At 45.7% G+C, this 27,247-nt stretch overlaps 1 protein-coding gene across 7 annotated transcripts in view; it reads left to right on the forward strand.

Moving 5' to 3' along the window:
- Positions 1-27,247, forward strand: part of ITGB3BP (integrin subunit beta 3 binding protein) — a 277,373-nt gene that overhangs the window by 155,484 nt on the left and 94,642 nt on the right. For 4 of the 7 annotated variants that reach the window (XM_078669225.1, XM_078669232.1, XM_078669250.1 and 1 more), the window contains one exon: positions 18,595-18,673. In XM_078669225.1, coding sequence (XP_078525351.1) covers positions 18,595-18,673 — 79 coding nt within the window. Of the gene's footprint in view, positions 1-18,594; positions 18,674-24,621; positions 25,019-27,247 lie in introns of those variants that run through there. The other 3 variants (XM_078669209.1, XM_078669241.1, XM_078669217.1) reach the window with 2 other exon arrangements.

Here is a 27,247-nt window from a genome sequence, read left to right on the forward strand (position 1 = left end):
GCGAAACAGAATATTAGTAACTCCTAAAAAGTGAGAATACAAAAATATACATGTGAAATAACTGTGATTCCTGAAGAACAGGAAATTCATATACAGAACCCAATTCAAGACAGTTAAAGATAACATAGGAACTCCATCCTGTCGTTAAGCCCGTGGGGTTGCATGGTGCGTAGGTAGCGAATCCAGTAGTTCTCCCTCTGGAGTAGACGGTTTTTGATGTTAATACCCTCAATGGGTTCTATGTTCTCTAATACAAGAAATTTTAATTGAGCAACAATGTGTCTTTTTTCCAAGAAATGGTTGGCAACGGTTGATCGGAGATTTCCAGTCCTGATGTTGCTCTTGTGTTCCAAGATTCTGATGCGAATTTTTCTTTCTGTGTGTCCCACGTAGCACGATCCAAATGGGCACTTCAACATGTATATGACATTTGAAGTATTGCAGGTCGCATTCAATCTTAATTTGATTTTTGTCCCTTTCATTGGATGGTTGAGGGTGTTTCCTCTTATGACATTATGGCAACTGCTACAGTTATAACATGGGGCTAAACCTGTATATTGACGAGGTGTGTTGATTTCACTGGGTTTGGTCAATAAATCTTTGAGGTTGCTGCCCCGAGTATATGCAAAAATGGGTTTATTTTCAAAGATTCCCATAAAGTCAGTTTCATTACTTAATAAGGACCAATGTTTGAGTATCATGTTACGAAAACGGTGGCTTGTCGTGGAATATTTGGAAACCAGTACTATTCTTTTGTTAGTATCTTTAGTTTTGACTGTTAATAGATCTTGTCTGTTGAATGGCTCACATCTGGTTTTGGCCGATCTTAAGATCTCCTCTGGGTATCCACGATCTCTGAATCTCATTAGCATGGTATCTATTTGTTGTTGGCATTGGTCCGGAGAAGCTACTATGCGTTTGACTCTCAATAGTTGTGAAAATGGTAAGTTGTTTTTAAGGCCCCTTTGGTGGAAACTGTTGTAGTGCAAGATGCTATTGCGATCAGTATTTTTTCGAAACAAGGTGGTGGAAAGTTTGCTATTGTTGAGTTGGACCTCAACATCGAGAAAGTGTATGCGTTCTTGGTGCATTTCCCAGGTGAATTGTATGCAATCGGCGATCAAGTTGAGATGATGGAGAAAGTCAAAGAGATTGACCTGTACCTGACCATAAGATAAAAATGTCATCAATAAATCATAGGAATAGCTTTCCTGATTGTTGCCAGACAGATTGGTTAAGTATGTGTTGCTCTTCGAAGTATCTCATGAATAAATTAGCATACGCCGGAGCGGCGCAATTGCCCATGGAAGTACCACATAGTTGTAGGTGCCATTTGTCATTCCACTTAAAGTAGCTGTGGTACAAGGTAAACATGAGTAATTCCATCAGAAACACTTTGAGGTCTGTATCAATGGTTGAGTGGCTTCAATTCCGAGGTTGTGGGGGATAGATGTGTACAGGGATTTGACATCCACTGTACATAGCCACAGTTCTTCTGATTCGGATATTTGAATTTGCAGGAGTTTATACAAAAAATCAGAGGTATCTCTGATGTAGGATCTGCTGGTAGTCACATATGTCTGTAGATGTTTGTCAAGGAATTTCCCGACAGGCTCGTGGATGCTGCCCCTGGTAGACACAATAGGTCTGAACGGAGGGTTTCGGGCATCTTTATGAATCTTCGGCAGCATGTAAAGCGATGGTGATTTGGGATTCTCTTTAATGAGGAACTTCTTGGCTCTCTCATTGATGGTACCTTTGTCTGCTGCTTTTTGGACGATGTTAAACAATATAGATGCATATTCATTGGTGGGGTCTCCATCCAGTTCCATATATGTGTTCATATCAGATACATGTCGGTTGACTTATTCATGATAGTAAGTACTGTCCATAATGACAAGGGCACCGCCCTTGTCCGCATTCTGACATGTGATAGATAGATTGTTAGCCAGTTTTCTCAAAGTGCTTCGATCTTTCATGGTTAAATTGTGATGAGTAGTCATAGCTTGAAAAGGCAGTTTGGAAATCTCATGTTTAACTTGTTGTTCAAACGTGTCAATGATTTTGTGGCTGATAGGAGCCATGAAAGTGCTGCGAGGACGTAATCCCAAGAGAATGTCTTCATCTGTTGTGGTAGTTTGAATTATGTTTTCAAAGTAATGTGTCATTCGTGGACCCGTTTTTCACTTACACGCGTTTAACGAGCTTGTGAACCAACCTCCTAACTACTGTGCATGTTTATTATTTATTTTTTCCACAACGCTGAACACATGGCTCATATGTTGACACGTGAGAACCAGTCTATTTTTTTCATGATTTGGCGTTGTGTAATTTGCACTGAATAAGATGTTAGTGTCTCACTCGCACTTCAGACACTGATTTTTCTACCATTCATCAGCACATTCATACTCAGACACCTAGTAACTATTCGTCTTCACTGGGTGAGGCTTTTATCTTTTCTTGTATTATCAACCACCACGTGACCGATCTGTTTCATCACCTTTACCTATAACCAACACACCGTGACTGTTATTTCTTGCACTTATCTTTTAAAACTGTGACACAACTATTTATCTGACACCGTTTACCTCTACTCAGTTCTGGGTTGTAAGCTTCCCACACTTGCATGACTAGAATGATATTGACTCTTAAAGCCCATTCGAGTGTTTCCTCCTTTGAGAACCCTTCATTTTGTTTTCCTTTAGATTAATCCCCTGACGGAGGGCAACTTCAATGCCCGAAATGCATTGGGATGATTGTTAAAAACTTTTTGGATGTGTATACATCACGAGTTTATGCAAGCCACAGAAGTTGTGAAGACTGTCAATTATGAAAAATTGGATCATTGAAAACAAGTGATCTTGAATCAAGACTCTTCAGTATTTAAAGACTTTGCTTTTGAAACTTCAGTATAAACATTTGATCAAAACATTTTTTGTTTCACACGCTGTGCACCAGGGGACAACCCCTATCCAGGGGTTGCAATATTCAACATATTTCCGCAACACTGTGTGGTCTGGACAGTAAGCCTTGTTTGCACGCGACAAATTTTCAACCTAACTCAACTCATGATAACAGGCTGTGCGTATCCACTACTTTAATTGTACATTTGGCTTCTTGCCATGTCTTAAACGCCGACCCCGTGGCTGCTGGCGGAAAATCTGGGTTACCTATCAGGGGTGATTGTGGTGAGATAAGGGTGGAGACATTGTGCCGCAGCTATACCGTTTCCCAAACCCAAACCGTAGCTCTTACAACCGGTTAAATGTAGACGCCCATTGGCCTATGTGGTTTCGGTAGCCAGGGTATTTTCCAGATATGGGTAGCCGCTATGGCCTGATCTATAAAACACTGGTGCTGTTCCGCTAGCGTACGGTACCATTCTACCAAATAATGAAGTTTTGCTGTCTGATAGTAACAACGAAGGTTCAGAACACCCAAGCCACCTACAGATAAGGGAAGGTACGCTATGGCTTTAGCCATCCGTGCCCGCTTTCCCTCTCAAATGAAATCCCATTTGAGTGATTGTATTCTATCTAATATCCATGGTGGGGGTTGGCGAGGCAGTGTTTGCAAGACGTATAGGAGTTTGGGGAGAAGCGTCATTTTGACCGTGTCTAAGCGCCCCATCCGCGAGAGACTGTGGGGTTTCCATTTGGTGAGGTCGTTCCTCACAAGCATTAGAAGGTTCCAATAATTGTGTGCGGTGGTGGGCGTAAGTGTGGGGTACACTTGTATTACTAGGTATAGAATTCCGTTCTCAGCACATAGGTACAGGCATTGAGTGCAGAGTCGAGCACGGTCTGCCTCAGAAACCGTCAGTTCAAGGATGAAAGATTTTTGGGAGTTGATTTTAAACCATAAGGCTGTTTGGCACGCGGTTAGCTCTGTTGTGACGGCTGCTAAGGAGGTGTCTGGGTCAGTAAGGATCAAAAGAACATCGTCTGCATACAGCATTATCTTGTGTCCCCTCCCTCCCATCAAGATGCCTGACACTTGGGTGTTGGTTTTATTCTTTATACCAATGGCTCCATATAGAGCGCGAATGATAAAGGGGACATGGGGTAGCCCTGTCTGGTCCCTCGTTCTATGGAAAAGTTAGACGATTTAGCCCCATTCACTTATATGCTGGCTTTGGGATCCGTATAACATGCATGGATCCAGCTTCGAAATCGAGGTCTGAGGCCTATTCGTTCCAGCACGAGATACAAGTACTGCCAATGCACCTGATTGAATGCTTTTTCTGCATTGATTCTCGCAGCAGGGCCATAACTTGAGAGTGATGAACCTTGTCCAGGAGGTGGCAAAGCCTTTTTGTATTGTCACCACACACTCACTCTAGGATAAATCCAGCTTGGTCCTAATATAACCATATTTGGGGACCCTCAAATTCGATATGCTTCAATTCACGTGCTGCTGCCATGGTCTCCTTTGGTAATAATGTAGGAAGGGAAGGATATCCTGAGGTTGGCCCGGCACTGCGGGCGGTCTCCCGGCTCGATGCGTATGGTCCAGGGTAATCTCTTGGTCTTGTAGGGAGGGAGCCACATGTTTAAAAGGTGGATAACCAAGTCTTTTAGGCTGTCAGTGACTACTTGTAGAGGGACACCTTTGATTTGAATATTGGAACGTTGAGACCTATTCTCCAAATCTACTACCTGGTATCGGAGCTCTGAGTTCTATTTGCGTATTGCCAGCATCTCCTGATGGTGGCTCTCTAGTTCCTCTTCCCTAGCATCTTGGGTCTGTTCCATCGAGGTCATCTGTTGGTTCATAGCTTCGACGTCTTGCCGTATTCCTTTGATGTCAGCGGCTATCTCCCGGTTGAGTCCAGCAATGTCCCCTCTGAGAAATTCAAATTGTTGCTCCAGGAAAGCTATGGTGATGGGGTATTCATCTCCTTCGACCTCCCCATCACGGTTGGCCTCTAGAGATGTTTCTTGTCCCCTTGGTTCGGGAGCGGTCTCGGCTTTCTTCATGGTAGGTTTGGCGAACATGTCTTTTACTGATCAATCTTTTTTTGCTGACCGGAAGTGGACATGGCCGTGGCTGTTGAGTTCTGATGGTTAGGTCACGGTCCTGGGGGTGTATCACAGTACAGATTGGTCCATGTTACCATAGTGGAGCCTCAGATTGGTCGGCGAGCGTTGCAGAGGTCGTGTAGTATTGTATCTGGGAGTGTAGTCCCAGGTCCCCACCTCTACCACTCCAAACCCAGGGCAACGTTGGCGGGCGTTTCACCTAGGAGGACCTGCAGACAGCTCCTGCGCAGCACGACTTGTCTATGCTGCAGGGTTCCTGGTATAACACCTCTGTGAGTAGGCCACTGTCACAGGTAGCTACGGGAGCAGGGTGAAATGCTGAGGGACGGACCAGTTCACTGCTTGTGCACTGCATCAGGCTACTACTGCATGCCCTCGTCCCTCTTCGATCTCTGGGTTAATAAGCAGGAGCGGGGGCTCACCCAGTTCAAGCCCTCCCTTCTCTCGATCGCTCGCCTCTCACCTCCCAGTGTCCGTCAGCGGTACCGCGTTGTCCCAACCACAGGGCCCCAGTTTGGGGGTCACCAAGGCCAGTCTTCCTCCTTTTATATCAAAATGCACCTGGCGCGGACCTAGCTCGCCCGGCTTGCAAGGCCTATGCCCCAGTGGTAATCCCGGCCCTCACCAGCAAGTAGGAGTGGGGGCGCAGGGCAGGCCGCCACCCCACCTGGGGACCGCAGAAGGTCTAATCACTGACCCTCTCACCGCGCTCTCCTCCACTAGGCTGGGGACGAGGGCTCGCTCTCCTGCTGTCTGCTTGCTTTGAAACTGTGAGTGACCACACTAGACTCCTTCCTCTGGTTCACCTCATGTGTAGGGCCCCCATCCTGCTCCATGTTTACAGTGAACTCTGGTGACCGGAGCCTCAGCAATCGGACCTCCAGGTGCACCACGAGATGCCTCAGACGAGGCAGGATTCCGGCCCGGCAGCAGTGGAGCCTGCCTTCTCTGCTCCATTCCCTGCTGTCCTGATGGGCCACTCATGGATTCAACATGGGGGCAGGCCATCCCCGCCCTCCACGAGCCCCTCGCCTGGGTCCTCAGACGGAGACGGCATACGCTCCCAGGGCAGGGCGGTCACTACTGCTTCCACTCCTCACTTCCGGGGCCTCGTGGCCACTGATGTACCCGTCCTGGACTTCCTCCGCCGCAGAGTCACTGTGATGGAGAGGCCGTTCATCTCCGGTGGGACGATGGGGGCTGATTGTGGCGTGTACCGCCTTTGCAGCAATGTGAGTATAGGGCCCAGGTCAAAGTTGTCACGTGTATGATTTGCACATTCCAGTAACATTGGACATATTAATGCAGTAAGATATAGGGCAGTTTTTAATGTGTTTAATATTTCAAGACTATACGTTCCCACTGCTTTATGAGCCTTGCTTTATCACTAAATTAATTTGATTTTAGAATGCACCATTTGTATATTTGTTTCCAATTGTTTCTCTGGAGGATGACCAAGCCTGGACCCCAAGTTTGTCCATTAAGTTTGCTTATGTCGCTCACTACAGAAATCGACCCAACTTTTACACCTCACCACTTTTAAATGTCACTAGCCACTACTGAGTGTGGGAGAAGGGGAGCGTAAGGGGTTAGGCTAGTAAATGGTTGCAGGGCTGCATGGACAGGCTAAAGAATGAGCGCATTCATGGATGAAGGGAGCAAGGGCAGTGTGTAACAGGTTAGTGAAGTGAGGCTGACCAGTGTTGCAGGGTGATCCATCAAGCAGGCCTAGAAAAAGGGCAGTGTCCCTAAAGCCGTTTTCTTCATGCAATTTTCCCCAGAAAAATTGAACAGCGATGCCACAAAAGCGTCTTAATGGAACTACGCAAAATGTGGCAAAAGGCTCGATCTTGCTCCAGAAAGTGTGATTTGGCGTAAATGCTTTCAGTCGTTTTTGAGGAATGAAGGTTAAAAAAATTATATATTTCACGCCATAGAAGATCTGCAGAGCCGACAGATCTAGAAATAAGATCTGATTAGCTACTGCCACATCAACAAAGCTGCAGTCTCCTGTCCTGAACATAAGTGTAAAAAACAGACATCTAGGTGGGTCCTGGTGAGGGGACCAAAAACTATTTTTTACACGTATATAATTTTACCAGGAGGATCCACAGTAAAAGAAAATCGAGCTAATATAATAATTTTTTTATTTAATTTTTTTATTGGTGGGCCAGGGCCCACGGGGACAACGTAACATAATCTTTAGGGGAGCGGGGGCATGCACCCCCCACTCCCCTGCGTGCCTTGTAGAGTCCCAGAGGACCCCATACCCCGTGATGCATTCATTTTTAGGATTGGGAGGTGCGGACCCTGTTCCCCGAACCTTGTAAATGCCCTGGGGACCACACCCCTGAGGAAGCAAAACATTTAAATATTGCTGTGGGGATACTGGTTTCCACCTGGGACTCTCACAGCAATTGCTGGAAGTGGGGCCGCGGGTGTGGTATATGGCCCCTGCTGGCTCTACAGCCTGCAACCTTCACAGTGCAGTGAGAGCCAGCTCCATCTGTGTGTTTCCACCTGGCGGGAGCAAATCTGTGTTCCCTGCCTGCCACAGCGCAGGCAGTTCTCCCTGCCCGCCACAGCGCAGGCAGTTCTCCCTGCCCGCCACAGCGCAGGCAGTTCTCCCTGCCCGCCACAGCGCAGGCAGTTCTCCCTGCCCGCCACAGCGCAGGCAGGGAACTGCAGTGTCCTGGTGTTTGGAGTCCTCTGGATACTGCTGCCGTCTGGCCCAAGGGATGGAGTGTCTGAGGCCCCTCAGTGGCTCAGGAAGGCAGAGCCGCATGCACCCCTCCCCAAATTAAAATAAAATGAATTAAAAAAAGAAAGAAACTAAAGTAAATACTTAACAAGCTGGGTTTAAAGCAGTTTGAGCTGGGGCTGTGTGCTCTTCAGCTGGAGTGTGGGGACTTCTAGTGTTTGGGTCTTAGCTGCATTTTGTGGCCTGAAAAAGTGTTTAAAAAAAATAAATGACTCTGACATATTAATATTTGTTTTCCAATGCTTTATTAAAAACATGTTATGGCAATCACCTTGTGTGAATTTATAAAATATACATTTGATTATGATTATTGGTGACTATTTGACAAAGGCAAGGGGTCTGCTTTATATACATTAATGTGTTGACCGCTTGATAAATTCAATATGATCAGATTTTTGTATTTTAGTGTTCTGACCCTTTGACACATTCAGTAGGTCTACCTTACTTAAACTGAGGCCCTTTATATTGTTGCATCATATAGTCGGCCGTGTGCGTCCAACCCTATACTGCCCAAAGGCTGTGTACACCTTAGGGTTGGGCATCTATCGGGGGGTTTCCTAACCACACACTGCTAAAGGCAATGAGCAGGGGAGTGGTTGGATGCCCGCAGTGTCTGGTGCAGGTCCTGCACAGAGGTCAAGCCCTGTGCACAATCTCATAGTATGGAGGCCCGGCCCTGTGCACAACTCCTCGCCACGCACAGCCAAAGGTTGTGAGTGGCAGGGGGTTGGGCGCCTGCGGGGTTGGGGGGGTCCACATACAGGATCTGTGTCCCATCCCACGCATGCATGGCGATGGACTTTTTAATTTACACCAAAAAACATAAAACTTCACAGTTATAGTTATGTAAAAATGTCTATTAAAACATACCGTTTTAAGCAAGCAAATCCACTGTAATTCACCAATTATAGTTTACTCAAATAACTATACCTCGTGGCCAAAAGGAACTATAATACGCTATCTCGTCATGCACTGCTAATTGCCCCCCATATTACATCACTCATGACATGTTATATGACATTATTGATACATCTGAAATTACATCGTTGATGACACTGTAAATGACGGTGGCATGAGTTATAGATATTAAAGGGCACGAGATATAATAACTTGAGATAACTACAACTGGTGAATTTCTGTGACATTGTTCGTTTAAAACTGTAGATTTTAAAAATGTATCGAATAAATCCTCTCCTCCAAGTCAAAGAAAGGTGCTGGCTAAATGCAGAAAGTGTTTGATCTGTGCTGTGACATGAGTTCACAGTGGTTTGACTAGTGTGTGATTTGATCATGATAACGAGCTCCATGTTGAGTTTCTCTTGAATACACCACGCGATAACACCACCAATAACCATAAAAGAAAAGATTCCAAATTTCAGCAATGTTTTCATGCACAGGTTCATCTTCAAACAAAATTGCATCTCATCTACGTTAGCGAGAGAAACAAAACCTAAATTGTATTACATTGATGTGCATTCCTGACAACATTCAATGTTGTACTACAGAGGTCTTCAAACGTTTGAAGGTTGAGCCCCCCCAGCTGAATTTTTTTAAATGTCGGGCCCCCCCACCACCTGACAGAAATTTCTGGAATCTGGTACACTACATAATTGACCGCCACCCGCATATCCCTGGCCATATCCGGCAAATAATGTTCAAAACAATGTGTTTCCTCCTTCTCCATGAATTCCCTCACTACCACTCACCAACAATGCACCTCATCTCTCTATAGCACCTTTCTGGCAAACATATAATTTTTTTTTATAGTGCTACTCATAGTTTCATCATACTCAGTGGCATATGTACAAGCACCTATAGAACCACACCCTCACTTTTTATGACGTTGTGGTGGTGATAGGGGCATTGCCGTATTTACACGGCAGAGTTAAGCCACTTAACTTGGCTTAACGCTGCCTTGTAAATACGTCCCTCTTTCATACTATGCTTAGCGTGAAATGGTGTGCAGTGGGTGTTGCAGTGGGCGTTCCACTGCAACAGGCACTGATTTTGATGTTGCGCCCTATTTACAAGGGCAGCGTAAAAGTGAGGCAGCGTTAAAATTAAGAACAGGGAAAACCTGGTCTTAAGCTGGTGAAAGTAGGAGAAATGCATTATTTCTCCTCATTTTTGATTCATCCATGTGTGCTGCCTTGTGCAGCACACATGGAAAAATCAAAATGCCTTGTATTTGTACTCTTTAAAAAAAAATCCATTTTGTAATTTCTGTGTGTGCTGCATTAAGCAGCACACATGGAAGTGAGACAAATGGCATTTTAAGATTGTTTATGTACAGGAAGGTCCCCCTCCTGAACATAAACAATATTTTCCCTGCACCCAGACACCCTGCGTCTGTGTTGGCAAGGTGAGCATGAAAGTGAAGGGTGAGAATGAGGAGCAAGTTGTCTGAATGCAGGGTACATTCCCAGACACTTGCAGTAAATAGTTGCAAAATAGTTGCTTTCAGTTTTAGAAAAGGGGGCTCCTTGCCTCCCACTGCAGCTAAAGCATTTCAGCTGTAGGAATTAACCAGGATAGCCACCCCCCCCCCCCCCCCCAAAACATAGCTGCCAAGGTTTCAGATTGCTATGTGTGACATTTTCTTAATTTCAGTGTAATTATGAGTGACATTTCAAGGACTATGAGTGACAATTTCTCGCAGGCAAACTCAAGCAGTGAAGACGAGGGAAACATACATATCAGAAATGACACCCATGTGAGCAACAAGGAACTCTAAGACGAGTCACATCATAAACCACAAGCTGTATTACTGAGCGGTGCACCCCGGTCCTGAATATTGCCCACTGCTTGCCAAGCCCCGCTGGTGGCCCCATCACACCAGTTGCAGCCTGTCACACAGAGCTACCCGGCATGCTCTTCTGACTCTGTGTTGCTTTGCGCGCTGAAAAGTTACGTTGGCAAGCACCACAGTGGCTCTCACAGTCACCTGACCCAAAACAGGTTAGTGCAAGCAACTACTAACACAGCTTACTGTCAGTGAGAAGACAGACTGCTATGTAATGTACAGTTCTCAGCTGTTACAGGGCATACAGGCGGCAGCTCTGAAGATGATCATGACTGAGGCACAAGAAAAAAAAAATAACTGTCAGGGGTGTTGCCAAGCAGGCCTGCGCAAATTAAATAAAACAAGAAAAATAAAGATGCGCAGTGAAATTCGGCCTAAAGCTGAAACCTGCACTCCATGCAAACTTCTCAGGAAAGATCTGCTCAACGAGTCCCTAGGAGGCCTCTGCAACAAGTTATGAGATTACTTGCATTTCTAACATAACGTGATGTGAAACAGAGCCCGCACGCTGCAGAGATGAACAGAGGCCCCTGCACACATTTGTTTTCAGATATATAAGTGGCTCTATCCCCTCTCCAACCAATTGGTTCACCTTTGTCTTCAGAAGGGCATTTTAAACCCTTTATCAGTGCTGCACCCTCCCACAATAATTACGTTTCATTTACACCTGTGCTTAGTCCCTTTACGGCGGATTACATGGCTGAAAGAGAAATCTCCATTACAGAAAAGTCCACTATTCTGTGAACTTCAGGAACTTTGCATTCTGTTTCGGATTGATCATCGGCATTATGTTCAATGCTTTCTGCTGGCTGACTTCAGCAACCCCTGCTCAATGCCGAACTTCTTGCCTCTACTGCTGCATTCAGGAAGCAGAGGGCGAACGTTCAGTCTTACAGAGCCGCCCCATTACGTCAACTGATCATCGCACATGGCCTATAGTTTTTCCTAAACTTGATCTATTGCTGCATGCAGTTATCCACGCCGAATCACAGTAAAACGCAGTTAGTCGGACCAGTTGCAATGCGGCACACTATTAAGAACATATTTTGCAGCAGAGAGAGAATCATCATGAGGCACTAGACTACTTACTAACTTTGAGACACGATTCTTCATACCAAAACGACTCCTGCCACAGTAAACATCACCGGCCTGGGTATGATGGGGTGGCTCAGCATCTCCAACGGCTGCCGCTGTCTGTGCGGGGGTCAACTGAGCCGCCGGCGGGTCCGTCGGTAGCCTGTTTGGTAAATACCAGTTGCACAACTTGGTCATGCTGCGAGCAGCGCTGCCATTGCCTGCTGCAGCCTGCCACAAACCCAGTGTGTGGCAGCCTGGATGAGACAGCTTCCCATGCACACAGCCACGAGTATTGTTAATGAGGCTTTAATAGTTTTCACCCCTTCTTCGGGCCCCTGCAGCTTCACTCTGCCGTTTGTTTCTTTAATCAGTAGAGGACAAAGGTGAGATTTACGGCGGAGTGCGCGCCCCACCTGAGACGGTGGCGCGCCCCCCCAGGGGGGCGCGCCCCACAGATTGAAGAACTCTGTTGTACTATTTACAATAAAAATGTTGGCAGTTTGATCATATTAATCCCATGTAGGTGAACCACTTAATTCATTTTCTTAGTACTCAAAGTAACAATCTACAATTGAATTTTAAGCACGTGACATTGAAATCGGTAATAAAAATGTACATATCTAGCACAAGTAAGCCCATGTGCACATTGTAAAGTTGACTTAATTAAGTCACAAATGCAAAGGGCCTTTTTAGAAGAATTAATGCGACATTGTGAATATCTCAATTGGAGCATTAATCAATCATATCTTTCTCCAAATTACTTATGTTTTTTCTATCCTCTCCAGTTGTCGTGAAAACTGAAACCCATATTTTAAAATTAAAAATCAGTCTGATTTGCCAAAGGTGTTATCACAAATTCTGTAAAGTGGGGAGGACTTTAACCGTTACAGATTTCTTAAGTGTAAAAATAACTCCTCATCTCCATTTAATACATTAGGCTCTTTAGTATCGAATTCTACGGTGTATCTGCTTTGCAACATACTGAGGGCCTTTTCTCTATCACCTCATCTCATAGTGTATTTGAATGCACCAGGAGTTAGCAGTGTACAGAGGAGATGTGAACCGCCCCCACTCCCCTGCACAACAAGTTTGTAAACATAGGCAGCTGCTGGACTCTCAAAAAACAGCAAGCGGCTGGAATAGCCATGTAAGGTTTGGACTTTCTGCTGTAGGATAGATGCAGCTTTTCACACCTGCATTGAGTGTGTGCCCATACACTCAGCCTTTCTTGGTGCACAAGCACACTCAAAACTGTTAGGGCTTTGCATTTCCAAAAACACTGCAAATGGTTGCATGTCGTACATGCACACACCATCTTATTTTTTCATTCTTGACCAGTGCTTGCAAGACATAGTAGCATTCATCTCTTAAGCACATTTACAAATGGCCTTTGAGCTGTGTGAAGACTCATATGAGGGAAGTCCGATCAGGAGCGTACACTCGAGGTATGTCTTGCACTCCCAGTCTGGAGCTACTTTTGAATTCTGTTATTTGCTTTGCCCTGGACCACTAATTTTTTGAATGCAGAATTCATTTAATAACAATATCTGGCTGATGGCCTACTTCATCTTCCAATAAACTTGTGGGTATCCTTCCTGAGTCCTTCAAGACTAAGTAATGCAACCAGTTTGAACGGTGGTGTAAAGAAGTTATCATGCAATGCAATGCAAGGCAAGCACTGGCATAGCCAATAGTTCTCAACTCTATGACCTATAAGACCCATTAGCTTTGCCAATGTTTTTATTTTTAATCATGCTGTACAGTATTGTGGCTTCTGCGCAGCATGGCTTAAAGAAAAGTGCTACGATGCGGCTGGTATGTCATTTTAGATGCATGCGCATGCATTCAAGACTCGTGTTTCCTACAATGGGCACTTTTTTTTAAAGCGCGAATACAATCTTGTAAAACATAGTGCAGAAGTGCTGTGTGTGTGTGGTTTTTTTTCTTTTTATTAGACAGATGGGGTAGGGGAGATAACAAGTGGAGGGTGGGGGAGAAGCATAAGGGAGAAATGTGGAAAGGGAGAGAAATGCACAGGACTGAGACAGCTGGAAAACACATGCACTCTTGTGGAGTGCCTAAACCAAAAGAAAGAAGTAGTTCTCTAAAAGCGAGCAGAGGAAGCATAGATGTGAGCCAGTCAAAGAGATGGTAAAGATGCTATACTCCATGAGAGGGACAAACGTGAGATGGACAGGCTAAAACAAGGTAAGCCATCCAGTAGAAAGCTAGCAATTAAGAGTGACATTTTATTTTCTTCTTTTTATGTGCATTTAACCTAACCGTGACATAATAATGTTAATCTTTTAACACATTTCTGAAGTATAATAATAACAGAAGTCTGTCAAGACCATTCGTCTATGCCTTATTTGCTTATGTCTTCGTATCTAATAGTGACTGTAATGCCAACCAATATTATGCAATGGGTGAGCTTCAAGCCCATGTTCTTGGTAAGCCCACGGTCTTTTTTGCAGCTAAACGGCGTGCACTGTCTAGTAAGCTCGACCTAAAAAAAAGCCCTCTGTAATTCCTATTGTAACCTCCAGCAGACATTATCATAATTCTCTTAACTCTGTTTAAAATATTTTCTATGAAAAGTGCAATTCCTTGTCCTTTGGCCGATATCTACCCACTTTTAAAAGGGCTTTTCTTTCGCTTTCATTGGCTTTGCTTTAGGTTGGTAATAGGCACCACTGCCAATGCTAGCTTCTTGTTCAGGATGTGAGCCGCTTTGAGGTCTTGGATGTCACAGTCCTCTTGTGGATGCCGATTTACCAAGCTTGAAAGCCCTAACTTGTGCTGCCTTCCTAGCGTGTTCACTACAATCTTCAGCCATTTGCCTCGGTGTTACCCCGCCATTCAATAGGCAGTGTTGATGCCCTTGGCGAAGTACTTTTTAAACATACTCTGTGCAATTGAAAGAGCAGGAATTTAATGTAATGTTGTTCAAGTTAATTTCATCATAAACGTGCATTGAAGAGGATGAAGTTTCGAAGCAAAATAAAGCTACATTTAGTTGTTTGCCACTTATTTTGGTAGTATTGGCTTGTGTGATCATATCCAATTGACCAACATGCGGACTGCTTAAACAATAAAGCCCCACCCGTACTCCGCCTGTTATCATCAGCCAAACCCATACCTGTTACTTTCACAGCCCAAAACTTCATAATTTTACACTTTGAAGCCCTGATCCATTGGGTCTTACTCTACCGCGCCCACCCTGTTCAATCCTGTGGTGCCTCTGCACACTACCCTAGGCCCACCTGGAATTGCCTCACAAAGGGCGACCACCTCCCAATGCCATGCAGCCAAGGAAAACAACCATGAGGTCACAAGTGGGGCCAGAAACTTTCACAGTTTGAAGTGCCAACATTCAAGGAGGCTCTGTGCATGACCAGTACCACAGTGTGCCCCAGACTGAAGAAACCTTTGCTTATCAACAGTAAATCTCATTAGCCAATGATTGTTGTATAGGATGAAACAATGGCGGAATATCTTGCGACTGCATGTGAACCACACTGACGCCGACGCCAAGGGCAGAACCAAACTATATGCGGATCAGGAAAAGCACGTAAACTGAACAGTTCAGGACCGCCTTTACCTGATCTTGACACAAAAGGTGGGAGCTATTGTAGAATATCGGGCCAGGCCTCCCTGTGTTGATAAATCCTACCGCCTACACCCCATCCAGCAAGATTCTTGGACTTTGGCAACCTTTAACATTAAAAAGTATCCCAAAGCAACAAAGGCCTTAACATAAAACACCCAAACTAAATAAATATCTGTTCTTGGTTTGAGTGTTCTCGAAGTCTTTATCTGTGCTTGTTGCTGCCACATTATAGTTATTGTTAGTGGCCAGCGTTTGTAAACCAAAAAAATAATTAGATTTAGTCTGTGAATATAGTTAATGAGCTAGAAGCGGAATGACTAACAGTCCTCCAAACAGACAGCCATGGGGGTGAAATGTGTTGCTTGTTGTAATCAATATTTGGAAACGCAATTTTCCATGAATTCTTCGAAGGTCTCTCTTCTTTGACCATAAATTAATTTACACGTTGTAATTTTCTTATTGGAAGTCCTCATTTATTGTTGAATTTGATTTCTTTTTTCATACAATTGTTCTGTCCATATTAATCCAAACGTGCAAATTAGCCCCTATGCATTTCGGACTTCCATTGTACATTATTCAAGGGTCGTATCATACAACATGATCAAGTGATTAAACTGCTGTGATGTGGTTCCATTTTTTTTTACTCTGTGTGGGCAGTTCATGGGATGTCCCTCAGTATGAACATGTCTGAAGGGCCACGCGCAGAGAAAAGAGCGCAATCTCTCATATTCCCTTCTTCAAGGCTTCAGCGTGTAGGTTTCTTTGGTGTTAGTGATCTAGTCTTACACTCTTCTTCTGGCTCCAGTGCGCAGGCAGGGCTCCCCGTTGCTTCTTCACATCACATGCTCTTCCACCGCACTCCTTTCCATGGCCACCGCCAAAGGAAAGCTTCCATTGGAGCTCTTCTGAGCCCTTGATGCCTCTTCAGATGATGGGACAGAATCTTTCAACTCTGAGGAGGAGAGAAAGTGGAGAGGATAGATGGGAGTTTCAGTTTTCTCAAGCACTCTGTGGTTTACCACACGACATGCTGTGGAGAGAGGGCACCTGTTGTAGCTGTCACCGCCACACTCAGAGATGAGAGTGACCGGCGGCATGTGGGTGGCCCTAACCGAGAAGGGAAGCTGTTAATCCTATCCTGCCTGTGTGGCCGGGACCATAAAACAGATTTATAGTCTTTGTTTTAAGCTCCTGTTTTTCTTAAAATATATTGATGGCATTTCTAGGTGTAACTTTATTACACATCAATGCTTCGCTCAGATGTGTGTTTTCTTGATAGTTATTAAGACGGTGTTTTCCAAATAAATGTGTTCAGCATGGCGACTACCCTCAGCGTTACTAATGCATGTTAGGGTCCATGTATCTCTCATCATTAAATGACCGTGTAGCTCAAGCACATAATTCCTGTTTTAAGGGCAGTTTGTCCTTCGAAAACCCATCACTGCGTACACCTGCCCCGTCTTCCTCTTCTGGCATGGCGCCGCGGTCTATGTCCCAGTGTGACATTCTGATTGGTGCTGGCCTGTCGATATTTGCCAGACATCTTAGAAGCCTAAGCAAGTGAAGCTCCTTGTTCAGCCCTCAAGCCTACATTTATCAGGGTGCCAAGCGGAAGTTACCCTTTCGCTAAGGCAAGTCTCTTCTACATCCAGTAGCCACATGAAAAGGCATTGATCCACGTTGAATTTCCTGCGCAAGCTGTTCCCTCATCGACTTTATCTCCAGTGCTGTGGATGAGAGAGGGGTTGTGTAGTTGTCTTAGAAAGTCTGTCTTTTGCGTGGTGCTAGGACCTGCTGCTTCCCACTGCATGAGCTCTCCTGGTGCCCAGAGCAGGCCACATCTTTCACTGCTCCACCTTGTTGCAGGTGCATGGATCTGCCCTCTGGTCAGTCCGCAGTGCTTCATTGTAGCTGCCAAACAAGATGTCATGTTGTGTCCCAATGTGCTCTACTTTCACTTAACCAGAATTGTTTTATATTGCTTTACTTCGTCATCCTTAGAAACTAGCCAATAAAATGTATTTCATTTCATGATGATAGTGTAGTGTTGTGTGATCATGTGCAGTAGGACTCTTGTGGTCCACGTTGGACTCCTCACAAGTGTACCTAATCAGTTGGGAGGTATTTGGGTGTGTCTGGGTGTGGTCAATAATGTCTATGATGCAGTACATTCAGTTAACGGTTGCATGCCGAAAAATAAAGACGTGTATTACAGAGCTCCGTGCGTGGCGTAGTCCTTTGCGGCGTGCTCCAGAGCTTGGGTGGATGCTGCAGATGGCACACAACTTATTTTAACGCTGAACACGTGGTGCATGCCTGGGCCTTGAAAAGTGCCATGGCAAGTACCGGTACATCACAATGTCTTTTTAGCACCGGTGAAATCAGCCTTGCGTCCTTTACTGGATAAGACATTCATTCATTCCCACGTGCAGCATCATACTTTCTTAATCAGGCTTATTTCAAGATGTACTCCTTGGAAGCGTACTCTGAAGTTAGGGATTTCTTTCTTTATGTATCATTAATTTTGTGAAATTGTGCGGGGCCTGGCGGTTTATTAACGGAAGTGCTGGCCAGACGTGTCGGGGCTCACACGGATGTTTTATGAGTGAAAATTGCCCGAGTCCAGCGTGTGCCAAATAAGCTGTACATATAGTGCGCTCTGACGCAACAGAAGCCGACATGCTTCTATTCTTCGGTAGCACCTGGGTGTGGTCACGTGCACAGAGATCCATTACTGGGGAGGAGCAGGGTGGCATTAAATGCATATGTAGCACATTAACACGTCAGCACGCACCTTTTATGTGCGCCGTAGGGTTCCCTGGACGGCGTCCCGTGCAGTCCACTGGCGGTGACGCTTCTAAGGAGCCACCTGTTGCTGCTCAGGAATGCTGCACACAGCAGCAACTGCTCGCCCCCTCATGAACACTGCCACCAGCAATCACGCTCCTTTCAAAATGGCTCTTTTCCCAGTGCTTGGACTGACCACAGCAATGCGCACTCAGTCTGGGAGCGCTAGGAGCTATTTTAAACCCGTCAGCCCGGCCCTTCATTAGCCCCTGGGTTTACAAACAAGAATTAGGCAAAGGGCACGACCTGGTGTGCACGTTTACAAAACCAATAACAGAGTTAGAGGTCAGATAGAATATATCGGCTGAGTATTCTGAAAATACAAGTGAGGAGAGTGATGATACATTCAATGCAGTTTTATGAGTCTGTGAATGAAAACAATCACAATTCAAGCTAAGGGTTTGGTCTTTGACGTATAATTTTTAGTTTAACTGTTTTTTTTTTTTGTACGCAGATTCATGGTGTTACATTCCCGAGCAGAAAAGTCCCTGGCGAGCTTCATAAAAATGAGAAAAAATCTTACGAGTCTGCAGGTCTGTATCTGTGTAATAATAAAGTGGCGGTGTACGTGTGACTTCAATTTGTTTTTGTTGAACAGTTAAATTAAACACACACGGGACATGATGTACAAAACCTTTCGGACTCGTGAAACCCAACTATCTCAAAATCACAGGGTTGCAGACCCAAAATGCATTTTTTCTATTTACTAAATCTCTTTTGCGAATAGAAAAATAATTCAGGATTTTGTGACTCCGTTCAAATGATTGTTAGGAGGAGACATGAACGTCTCGTGCTCACATAAGATTTATCAATGGTTTGCAACCAGAGTTGCAAAGCTACAGACTCCTCATGCTATGCAGACACAGACACGGTGGTCTGCAGTTCCTTGCAGGCAGCTGTCCTTGTGCTTGTAGCCAGTCACGGGGGAGGCCCCAGATAGCGACCTATATAATTAATATTGATTAGGCAGACCGTTCTGTGACCCCCGCGACCTATCAGAAGATCTGTCGCATCCCAAAATCCAAGACGGTCACAGTTTGCTACCACTGTTTCAGGGAGGTGGAATTCCTGTCGCCCAATGGCCAGGACATGTTGTTTAGGGTCAAGGGCAGCAAGTTTTCATTTCCCCCTGGATGAGTGCGTCCACCCCCCTGCAGCCCAAACCCTTTGACTGCCAATTTACAGCTTGCAACACAGTTGTGGAAAGGTACATTGACCGCTGCTAAGTCAAGCTATACTTCAGCAATGGAAAGCCTTCACTATTAAGGTGGATGCAATGAGGGAATGCAGCGAGCTGCAAGCTCTCAGCTTGCACCAGTGACAATTATTTTAACACAATATGTGCTCTTATTTTCAAAATGTAACATTGTGTGGTTATTTGTAAAGCTTTCAGAATGCTTTCATTGTAAGCATATTTATGCAAAGGATTGAGAGCCAAATTTAGTGAGTGCTTTCAATATAAAATAAACCAAAATTTTATGACAAGACCGGAGGCTCCTATTATGCTTTCTAATCTTGCTTTATTAGAATAGCAGCCAAGATAAGCAATAAGAACTACAGTTCCCAGAGGGCCAGGAGAACTTGGCCATGGGAACGTGAAAAAACGCGAGAGTACAGTAGCCAATGAAGTAGGACCTAACAGATAAAGACACTAACTGACTGCGCAGCTTCCTCTTTTCTTGCTGCTCGCAGTCAGATAAGTGCCTTTATCATTGCTCTCAGCTGTTTATTCAAATATTGTTGACATTTATTTGATATTCTTTCTGTGCCCGTTTTGCTCGACATTATTTGCCTTTTGCGCGTCTTCGCGCTCCTGTTTTCACGCTTTCAGCGTGTTTCCGGGCGTTACACAAGCGCTTCCCCCCCCCCCCTCCCCTCGGAGCTCCTTTGGTCGCTCCCTTGCTCGCGCACCTTCGCGCTGCTTCCCCTTCCTTCGCGTGTCTTCACGCGCCCTCTCCCGACCGCCTCTCACCCTTTTCTGAGGCTTCCACCGTCCTCGACTCCCCGGTGCTTCCAGGCATTCTTCCTTCATCGGCTCTGGGTCCCGGCTGACGCTCGCTGCTCGGCCCGCCTCCGGACACGCCCCTGCTGGCTGTATTAACCCTCGCCTGCCTCTCTTTGTATCTCCCCATTGCCCTGCTCGTTTTTGCTCGTTTTTTCACCCTTCTGGACATGGAGCATGATAGTTCCTCAGAGGAAGTCCCTGTTGAGGACTCCCTTAACTTTAAAAAACATTTGAACAAATTCATTAATAATTCTGTTGAGTCTGCAGTCGAAGTATCCATGAAGCGCATGTCCAAAAATATGGAAAATTCTATGTTAAGTGTCATGTCCAAATTACTGGCCCATTCTGCGGGGGAAAGCAGAAAGAAAAAGGTGGACCACTCTGCTAAGGCTCGTGCCTCAAAAACTGCGTCATTGGTTGGCGAGTCTTCCTCGCTTTTGACTGAGGACTTTGCGCCTCCCAGGCCTCCTACCAAGGAGGGGTTTGTTGGTTCAGAGGGCAAGCGAAAACAAAAAGATAAACACGCAGAGTCTCCTAAGAGAAAATTGGTTATTTCCACCATAATGGACACTGACGATGATGATGATGATGGCGGTATGGATGACGCCGATAAATTGTTTGATTTATTTGACGCAGTTGATCCTTCTTCTCCTCCTTCCAAATCTGCTAAATTAGATTCTTTTTCTTTCGAACCAGTCTTTGACTCTGAGGGTTTTCCCATGTTTGATCCCTCCACTATCCGTCATCCAAATTCTACTGAATGGTTCCCTTCCCATCATGTTGGAGAATATATTACGGCCAGATTACGTCTTCCTCTGGAGACCTCAGTGAGATCCAGGCTCAAATCGGAGTGTCCCAAACCAGCTCTTCCTGACAAAATCACCCTAGTCCCTTCCATAGATCAACCTCTTCTCACTTTCTTTTCTAAATTTGGCAAGGACCCTCGCAGAGGGGTCGACAAAGCCTGGTCCACTTGTCAAGACAAGTTGCTGGATGTCGTGGGCCCTCTCGCCCGCATCTTTGATTTGGCGGAGGCCGCACGTTTGGAAGGCTCGGAACTCTCGGCTGAAGAGATCTCCATGTGGGCGCAACGAGCCTTTTGTCTCCTAGGCAATGCAAATTCCGCCATTACCCATGAGCGCCGCAAAGGTCTCCTTATCAAACTGGATCCTAAGCTCTCCAACCTCGCCCCTATGGATCCTGGTCCCAAAGCTAATGGTCTCCTGTTCGGAGACAACTTGGTCCGTGACCTCAGCAGATTTGTCTCCACCTTCGCTTCTTTGGACAAAGCCCAACAAACTGTCAAAAAGGTTTTCGCCCCTCGGGTTTTTGGACGGGCCGGCAGAGGCAGGGGCCGCTCTTCCGGCCGTCCCTACAATCAAGGCTCCAGAGGTGCGTCCCATGCCAATCAAGACTACAAGCCACAATTCTATCCCCAACGTGGCCGTGGCTTCAGAGGCAGAGGTCAAGGAAACTATCGTCACAACAACCCCAGACAACAAGGTAAGCCTTTCTTCTTCCCCTCCTGTGGGGGGTCGCTTAAAACTGTTTCTTCCAAAATGGTGTGCTCTCAGTTCAGATCCCTGGGTCTTAAACACCGTACAAGGCTACCTGATCGAATTTCTCTCCCCCCCCCGTTCAAACTTCCTTTCCCCCCCCCCCCTCGTTTTTTCCACTCTCATGGCCTCTCTGATTTCAACAGAAATCGAGGTTCTTCTTCAAAAACAGGCAGTTCAAATTTTTCCATTCGACTCCTCCGGCTTTCTAAGCTCCATTTTTCTTGTTCAGAAGAAAAACAAGAAACTCCGCGCTGTCATCAACCTGAAGTGGTTCAACCAATTTGTGGTTTATCGTCATTTCAAAATGGAAACGATTTTACACCTTCGAGACACCCTTCGCCCACACGATTGGATGGTCCGCCTGGACCTTCAGGACGCTTACCTCACGGTTCCTATTCATCAATCCCAATGGAAATTTCTCCAATTCCAATGGGCAGGTGTCAATTACTGCTTCACTTCTCTTCCCTTTGGCTTATCTTCCGCGCCATGGTGCTTCACAAAACTCCTGAAACCCGTGGTCGCTTATCTGAGATCCCTTGGCATCAGATTGATAATTTACTTGGACGACATCCTCCTCATGAACTCCGACAGGAATCTTCTTCTTTCCGATTTGCTCTTGACACAAACTCTCCTTTCCGACCTGGGTTTCCTCATCAACACGGACAAGTCCTCTCTCATTCCATCCCAGACCATGGAATTCTTGGGTTTCCTGGTGGACTCTGCAGCGGCGTCTCTTCGCCTCCCCCTTTCCAAAGTTTCCAAAATCAAAGCGGAAATTGTTTCCGTTCTTCAGTCCTCTCTCTTGTCTCTCCGGTCCTTGGCAAGGATCGTCGGTCTCCTATCATCCTCCATTCAAGCCATTTTCCCCGGTCCTCTCCATTATCGCGCTCTTCAACGTCTGAAGATACAACACCTCCGACAAGGTCTTGCCTATTCAGATCTCGTTTCCCTAGATCCCGAATCCCGCACCGAGCTCCAATGGTGGATAGACCATTTAGATGCGTGGAACGGCCGGACTATCTTCGCCACGGCCCCAGATCTTGTCTTAGAATCCGATGCAAGCCTATCGGGTTGGGGCGCCCGATGCGGACCAATCTCGACTGGAGGTTCATGGTCCGCCGAGGAGTCCAAGCTGCACATCAACTGTTTAGAGATGCTTGCAGGTTCCTTTGCGATCAAAAGCCTTTCAAAGAACAGGATTCGATGTTCTATTCTCCTACGCATGGACAATGTTTCTGCGGTCCGCTATATCAACCATTTAGGCGGCACCCGGTCCAAGCCTCTGGCGGACTTAGCGAAAAGCCTGTGGGAATACTGCCTCGCCCATCACCTTTCCTTGTCAGCGGAGTACCTTCCAGGGGATCTCAATTCTGTGGCCGATTGGCACTCAAGGTTCCTTCGAGATTCCAGCGACTGGAAGCTCTGTCCATCCGTTTTCCTCTCCCTCTCCCATCTTTGGGGCCCTTTCTCTATCGACCTTTTCGCGTCCCGTCTCACCTCCCAACTGCCCCAGTTCTACAGTTGGCGTCCGGACCATATGGCCTTGGCGACAGACGCCTTCCTCCAGGATTGGTCTCGTCATCTGCATTACGCCTTCCCCCCCTTTCTGATGATCAACAGGGTTCTGTCTCAAATTCGTCGCCAGTCTTCGTCCCTGGTTCTTGTAGCTCCTTTCTGGCAGGCACAGGTTTGGTTTCCGTCCCTTCTGGAAATGGCAGTGGACTTCCCAGTCCTTCTTCCCTCCTTCCAGGATCTCCTACTCAATCCTCAAGGCGAACGACACAGTCTCATTCTAGACAACACTCTGACCTTGTCGGCCTGGAAAGTTTCCGGCCTTCCCCTTCTAACGTCCTCATTTCACAAGAGGCTTCGCTCTTTATCAGCCAGGCTTGGGCCCCTGGCACCTCAAAGGCGTACAAATCCGCCTGGTCTCTTTGGGCAAGCTGGTGTTTGGAAAGGGACCTCAATCCCATTTCAGCCCCTCTAAATTTTGTCATTAATTTCCTCGCTTCTGAAGCAAGCGCAGGTAAGGCTTATCGCACTGTAAATCTCTATCGTTCAGCTATTTCCCTTAACCATTCCCAAGTTGATGGTAAACCAGTCGGTGCTCACCCTCTCATTTGTCGTTTATTGAAAGGAGTTCGATGTGCAAAACCACCGTTGGCTAAGTATACTACTTTATGGGATGTTACAGTTGTTCTTAAATTGTTTACGACTTGGCCTGACAATTCTGTTCTTTCACTAAAAATGTTATCTGCCATATTTACCATGTTACTGTGTTTGATTTCCATTAAGAGAGTTTCTGATGTTAAAGCTCTAGATGTTTCTGCTCGACAATTTTCCCCTACAGGTGTACTATTTCACATACGCAGGCGCACTAAAACTAATTTGGATTCAGTGTTTTACCCTTACTTCCCCGCTCAGCCCAAACTGTGTGTTGGACAATGCTTAAAAGTGTATGAACAAAGGACCGCTGATCTCAGAACGCCCTCTCATTCTCAACTTCTCATTTCCTTTCGCAAACCCCATCTCCCTGTCTCCTCCCCTTCCCTTGCCCGTTGGGTTCGTTGGGTCATGTCTCTTGCCGGAATTGATGTCTCCATTTTTGGAGCTCATTCGGCCAGGGGAGCCATGGCTTCTAAAGCCTTTTGGTCTGGCTCCAGGTTGGAGGACATTCTCAGATCGGCAGATTGGTCCAATGACAGTATCTTTCGCATGTTCTACTGTAAACCTATTCATACTGTGGCTTCTGATGTTGTTAATATGCTTTGAACAAGCATAATAGGAGCCTCCGGTCTTGTCATAAAATGTAGATTTTCCTAGTATTTATGACGGAAAGTCTTAATTTTATTAAAGACACGGAGGCGAGTATTATCCCGCCGCAACATTACTGACATGTGTTTCTCCCTCCCTACAGCAAATCCAGCCTTGCCACCGGCTTCGTCCTAGGAGTTCTACTCTTCGTCTGTTGAGGTCATCGCCTCCACGCCTTCCACTTCCAGTGCTTCCGGATCCTTCTCCTGGTGTTCTGTTCGATCTTCTCCCTTGGATTCCTCTGATGCAAGACTTATGTTCCTGGACTTTGGCTCTGTCCTTGATTTTGTTAATTTATCCTTTGTTCTCTGACCCTTTATGACTTGCTCACAGCGAAAAGAGGAAGCTGCGCAGTCAGTTAGTGTCTTTATCTGTTAGGTCCTACTTCATTGGCTACTGTACTCTCGCGTTTTTTCACGTTCCCATGGCCCAGTTCTCCTGGCCCTCTGGGAACTGTAGTTCTTATTGCTTATCTTGGCTGCTATTCTAATAAAGCAAGATTAGAAAGCATAATACTCGCCTCCGTGTCTTTAATAAAATTAAGACTTTCCGTCATAAATACTAGGAAAATCTACATTATGTTTGCGATTTGAAAAAAAGGGTGAAAGTCACAAGCAGTTTTCTAAAATATTATGCTATCAATTAATAACATAGATTTGATGCCTCCCGGCAGAAACAAAAAGCAGAGAATCATTGTAAAACTCGTTAATACAACTACTAATACATTTGGGGCCCCATTATTAAAGAAAGCTTCAAAAGAGCACACACCGTTCTGTGACCTTGGATTAGTGCACATTAACTAATTTCAGGTAGACGTTACAGAAGCAGGCCTCAAAACTATGCTCCGAGAATTTTTTGGTGAATTCCAATTTGGCACCAGTGAGTGTGCATGTACAATTGATTGCTCAATGTTAAAACTTATTTTTTTCCAGTGGGAGGATATTTTCCCCAATGAAGATATTCCTTTCTCTTTACTTTCACGTTGATTATTGGGAGGGGCTGGTACCTTCCTATCCTGGAACACATTCAACTCCTGCCCTTACCAGCATTACCTTTCCAAACCTTTCCAAGGTGGGAATAGGTTGGAGAGGAGTCGGTGAATGCCCTTGAGCTGTGTGAGTGCACGCAATCACAGGCTATTCATTTCAGGGACTAGCATTTCCAACCTGTCTCCAGCTCGTAAGTAGATTTGTTCATACAAGCATCTTCTCGCAAGTTACCTTTATCACTTCAAAACCAATGTTTACATATCGAGTAACTCTTGCATAAGTAAATAGCTTTGAGGATCATAACATTTTGACTCATACAAGACCTTTCAGAGTTCATCTAGTTGTGCACTGTAACTTAGCCATTGATCCAGTGCTTGATTTACAGTCACAGTTGTGGCTAGCAAAGGAACTCATGCACATTGGGATTAAGTGTTTTGCCCAAGAATTACACAATGTAATCGGGTGGAGAAGGTCAGACTGTGAGTGTGCTCCCTAATCCTCTTTTTGGCAAGCTAAGCACTGGACTGCAAATATAATTTTTCTTCTTAACAGTAAAATTTTGTGAAGTCAAGTTAAGGTGCTTCCTCGGACACTAAAGTAAGGAAGAGAGCAGTTGTGTAAATAGAACAATGATCTTCTAGCCTTTTGTTTTTGTTTTTCAACTTTGAGTTTTAAAACAATGGCACGACAATTCACAGCACAATAACTTACGGTGTATTCCACACCTGTCGTACGATGATCAGAGAGCTGCCCAAATTTCTTTACAGCATGACAGATAAAAGACCGGATTTGAGTTAACAGACAATTGCATGTTTCCTTTAGCCCGCTAGGCCCAGCCGTTTACCCCTTACTCGATCATATTTTGTCAGACTACCTCTCACCTCATATACAGGTTTTTCTTGCATTGAGCACCACTCCAGCCTTCTGCAGCAGTGTGACGCCGTGGGGGGTGGTAGGGTCCTTCCATTTGGCAACTATGTCTCGTTTGGCCACCATGGTGGCCATACCCAGAAATGCTCTGTCCACCACAGACCCTCCAGCGCCCTCCAGTACCCCTAAGATAAGGACCAGGGGAGTGAAGGGGAACTCCCATCCCAGAACCACATTTAGATAATTCACTACATCTGTCCAATATTTGTTTAGAACGGTGCAGGACCAACTCATGTGGTAAGTCAGCAGGTGAGTCTGCACACCATGGCCAACTAGTCGGAAGGAAACCAGCACGATGTAGTCTGACCGGGGTGAGATAGATGCAGTGAAGATAGTAGGTTTGGATCATTCTCTACCTGGATGAGATGGTGATCACTCGGGGCGGCCATAAAGGCATCCTGTCAGGCTTCGACTTTAAAAGGACCTAGCCACCTTTCCCCACGCGATCATAGTTGATCCATGGTATTTGGAGAATTATTAATAAGACCGCAGTAGATCTGAGACCCCCCTCCCTACTCCAGATTACTCATGAGGAGTTTGCTTTCATTGGACTGAACTCGGGGAGTGTAGTGTTGGTGGGAACGTGAAGGGTGGGTGCATTTCTGAGCTGCAAATAGTTATAGAATTGAGTGGAGTTAAGGGAGTACAAGTCTTGGAAGGCCCGTGGGTGGCTCCCCAACCTGACATCCCCAAGTTGAGTAATGCCAATAAGCTCCCATGCCCGGAATCCCTCTAGTGCAGCCACCTCCCTCAGCCAGGTACCATGCCATAAAGGTGCCTGAAGTGTGAGTTTAGTGTCCCAGGGTGTGT

The sequence above is a fragment of the Lissotriton helveticus genome, chromosome 1_2, assembly GCF_964261635.1.
Source record: "Lissotriton helveticus chromosome 1_2, aLisHel1.1, whole genome shotgun sequence".
Classification (NCBI taxonomy): domain Eukaryota; kingdom Metazoa; phylum Chordata; class Amphibia; order Caudata; family Salamandridae; genus Lissotriton; species Lissotriton helveticus.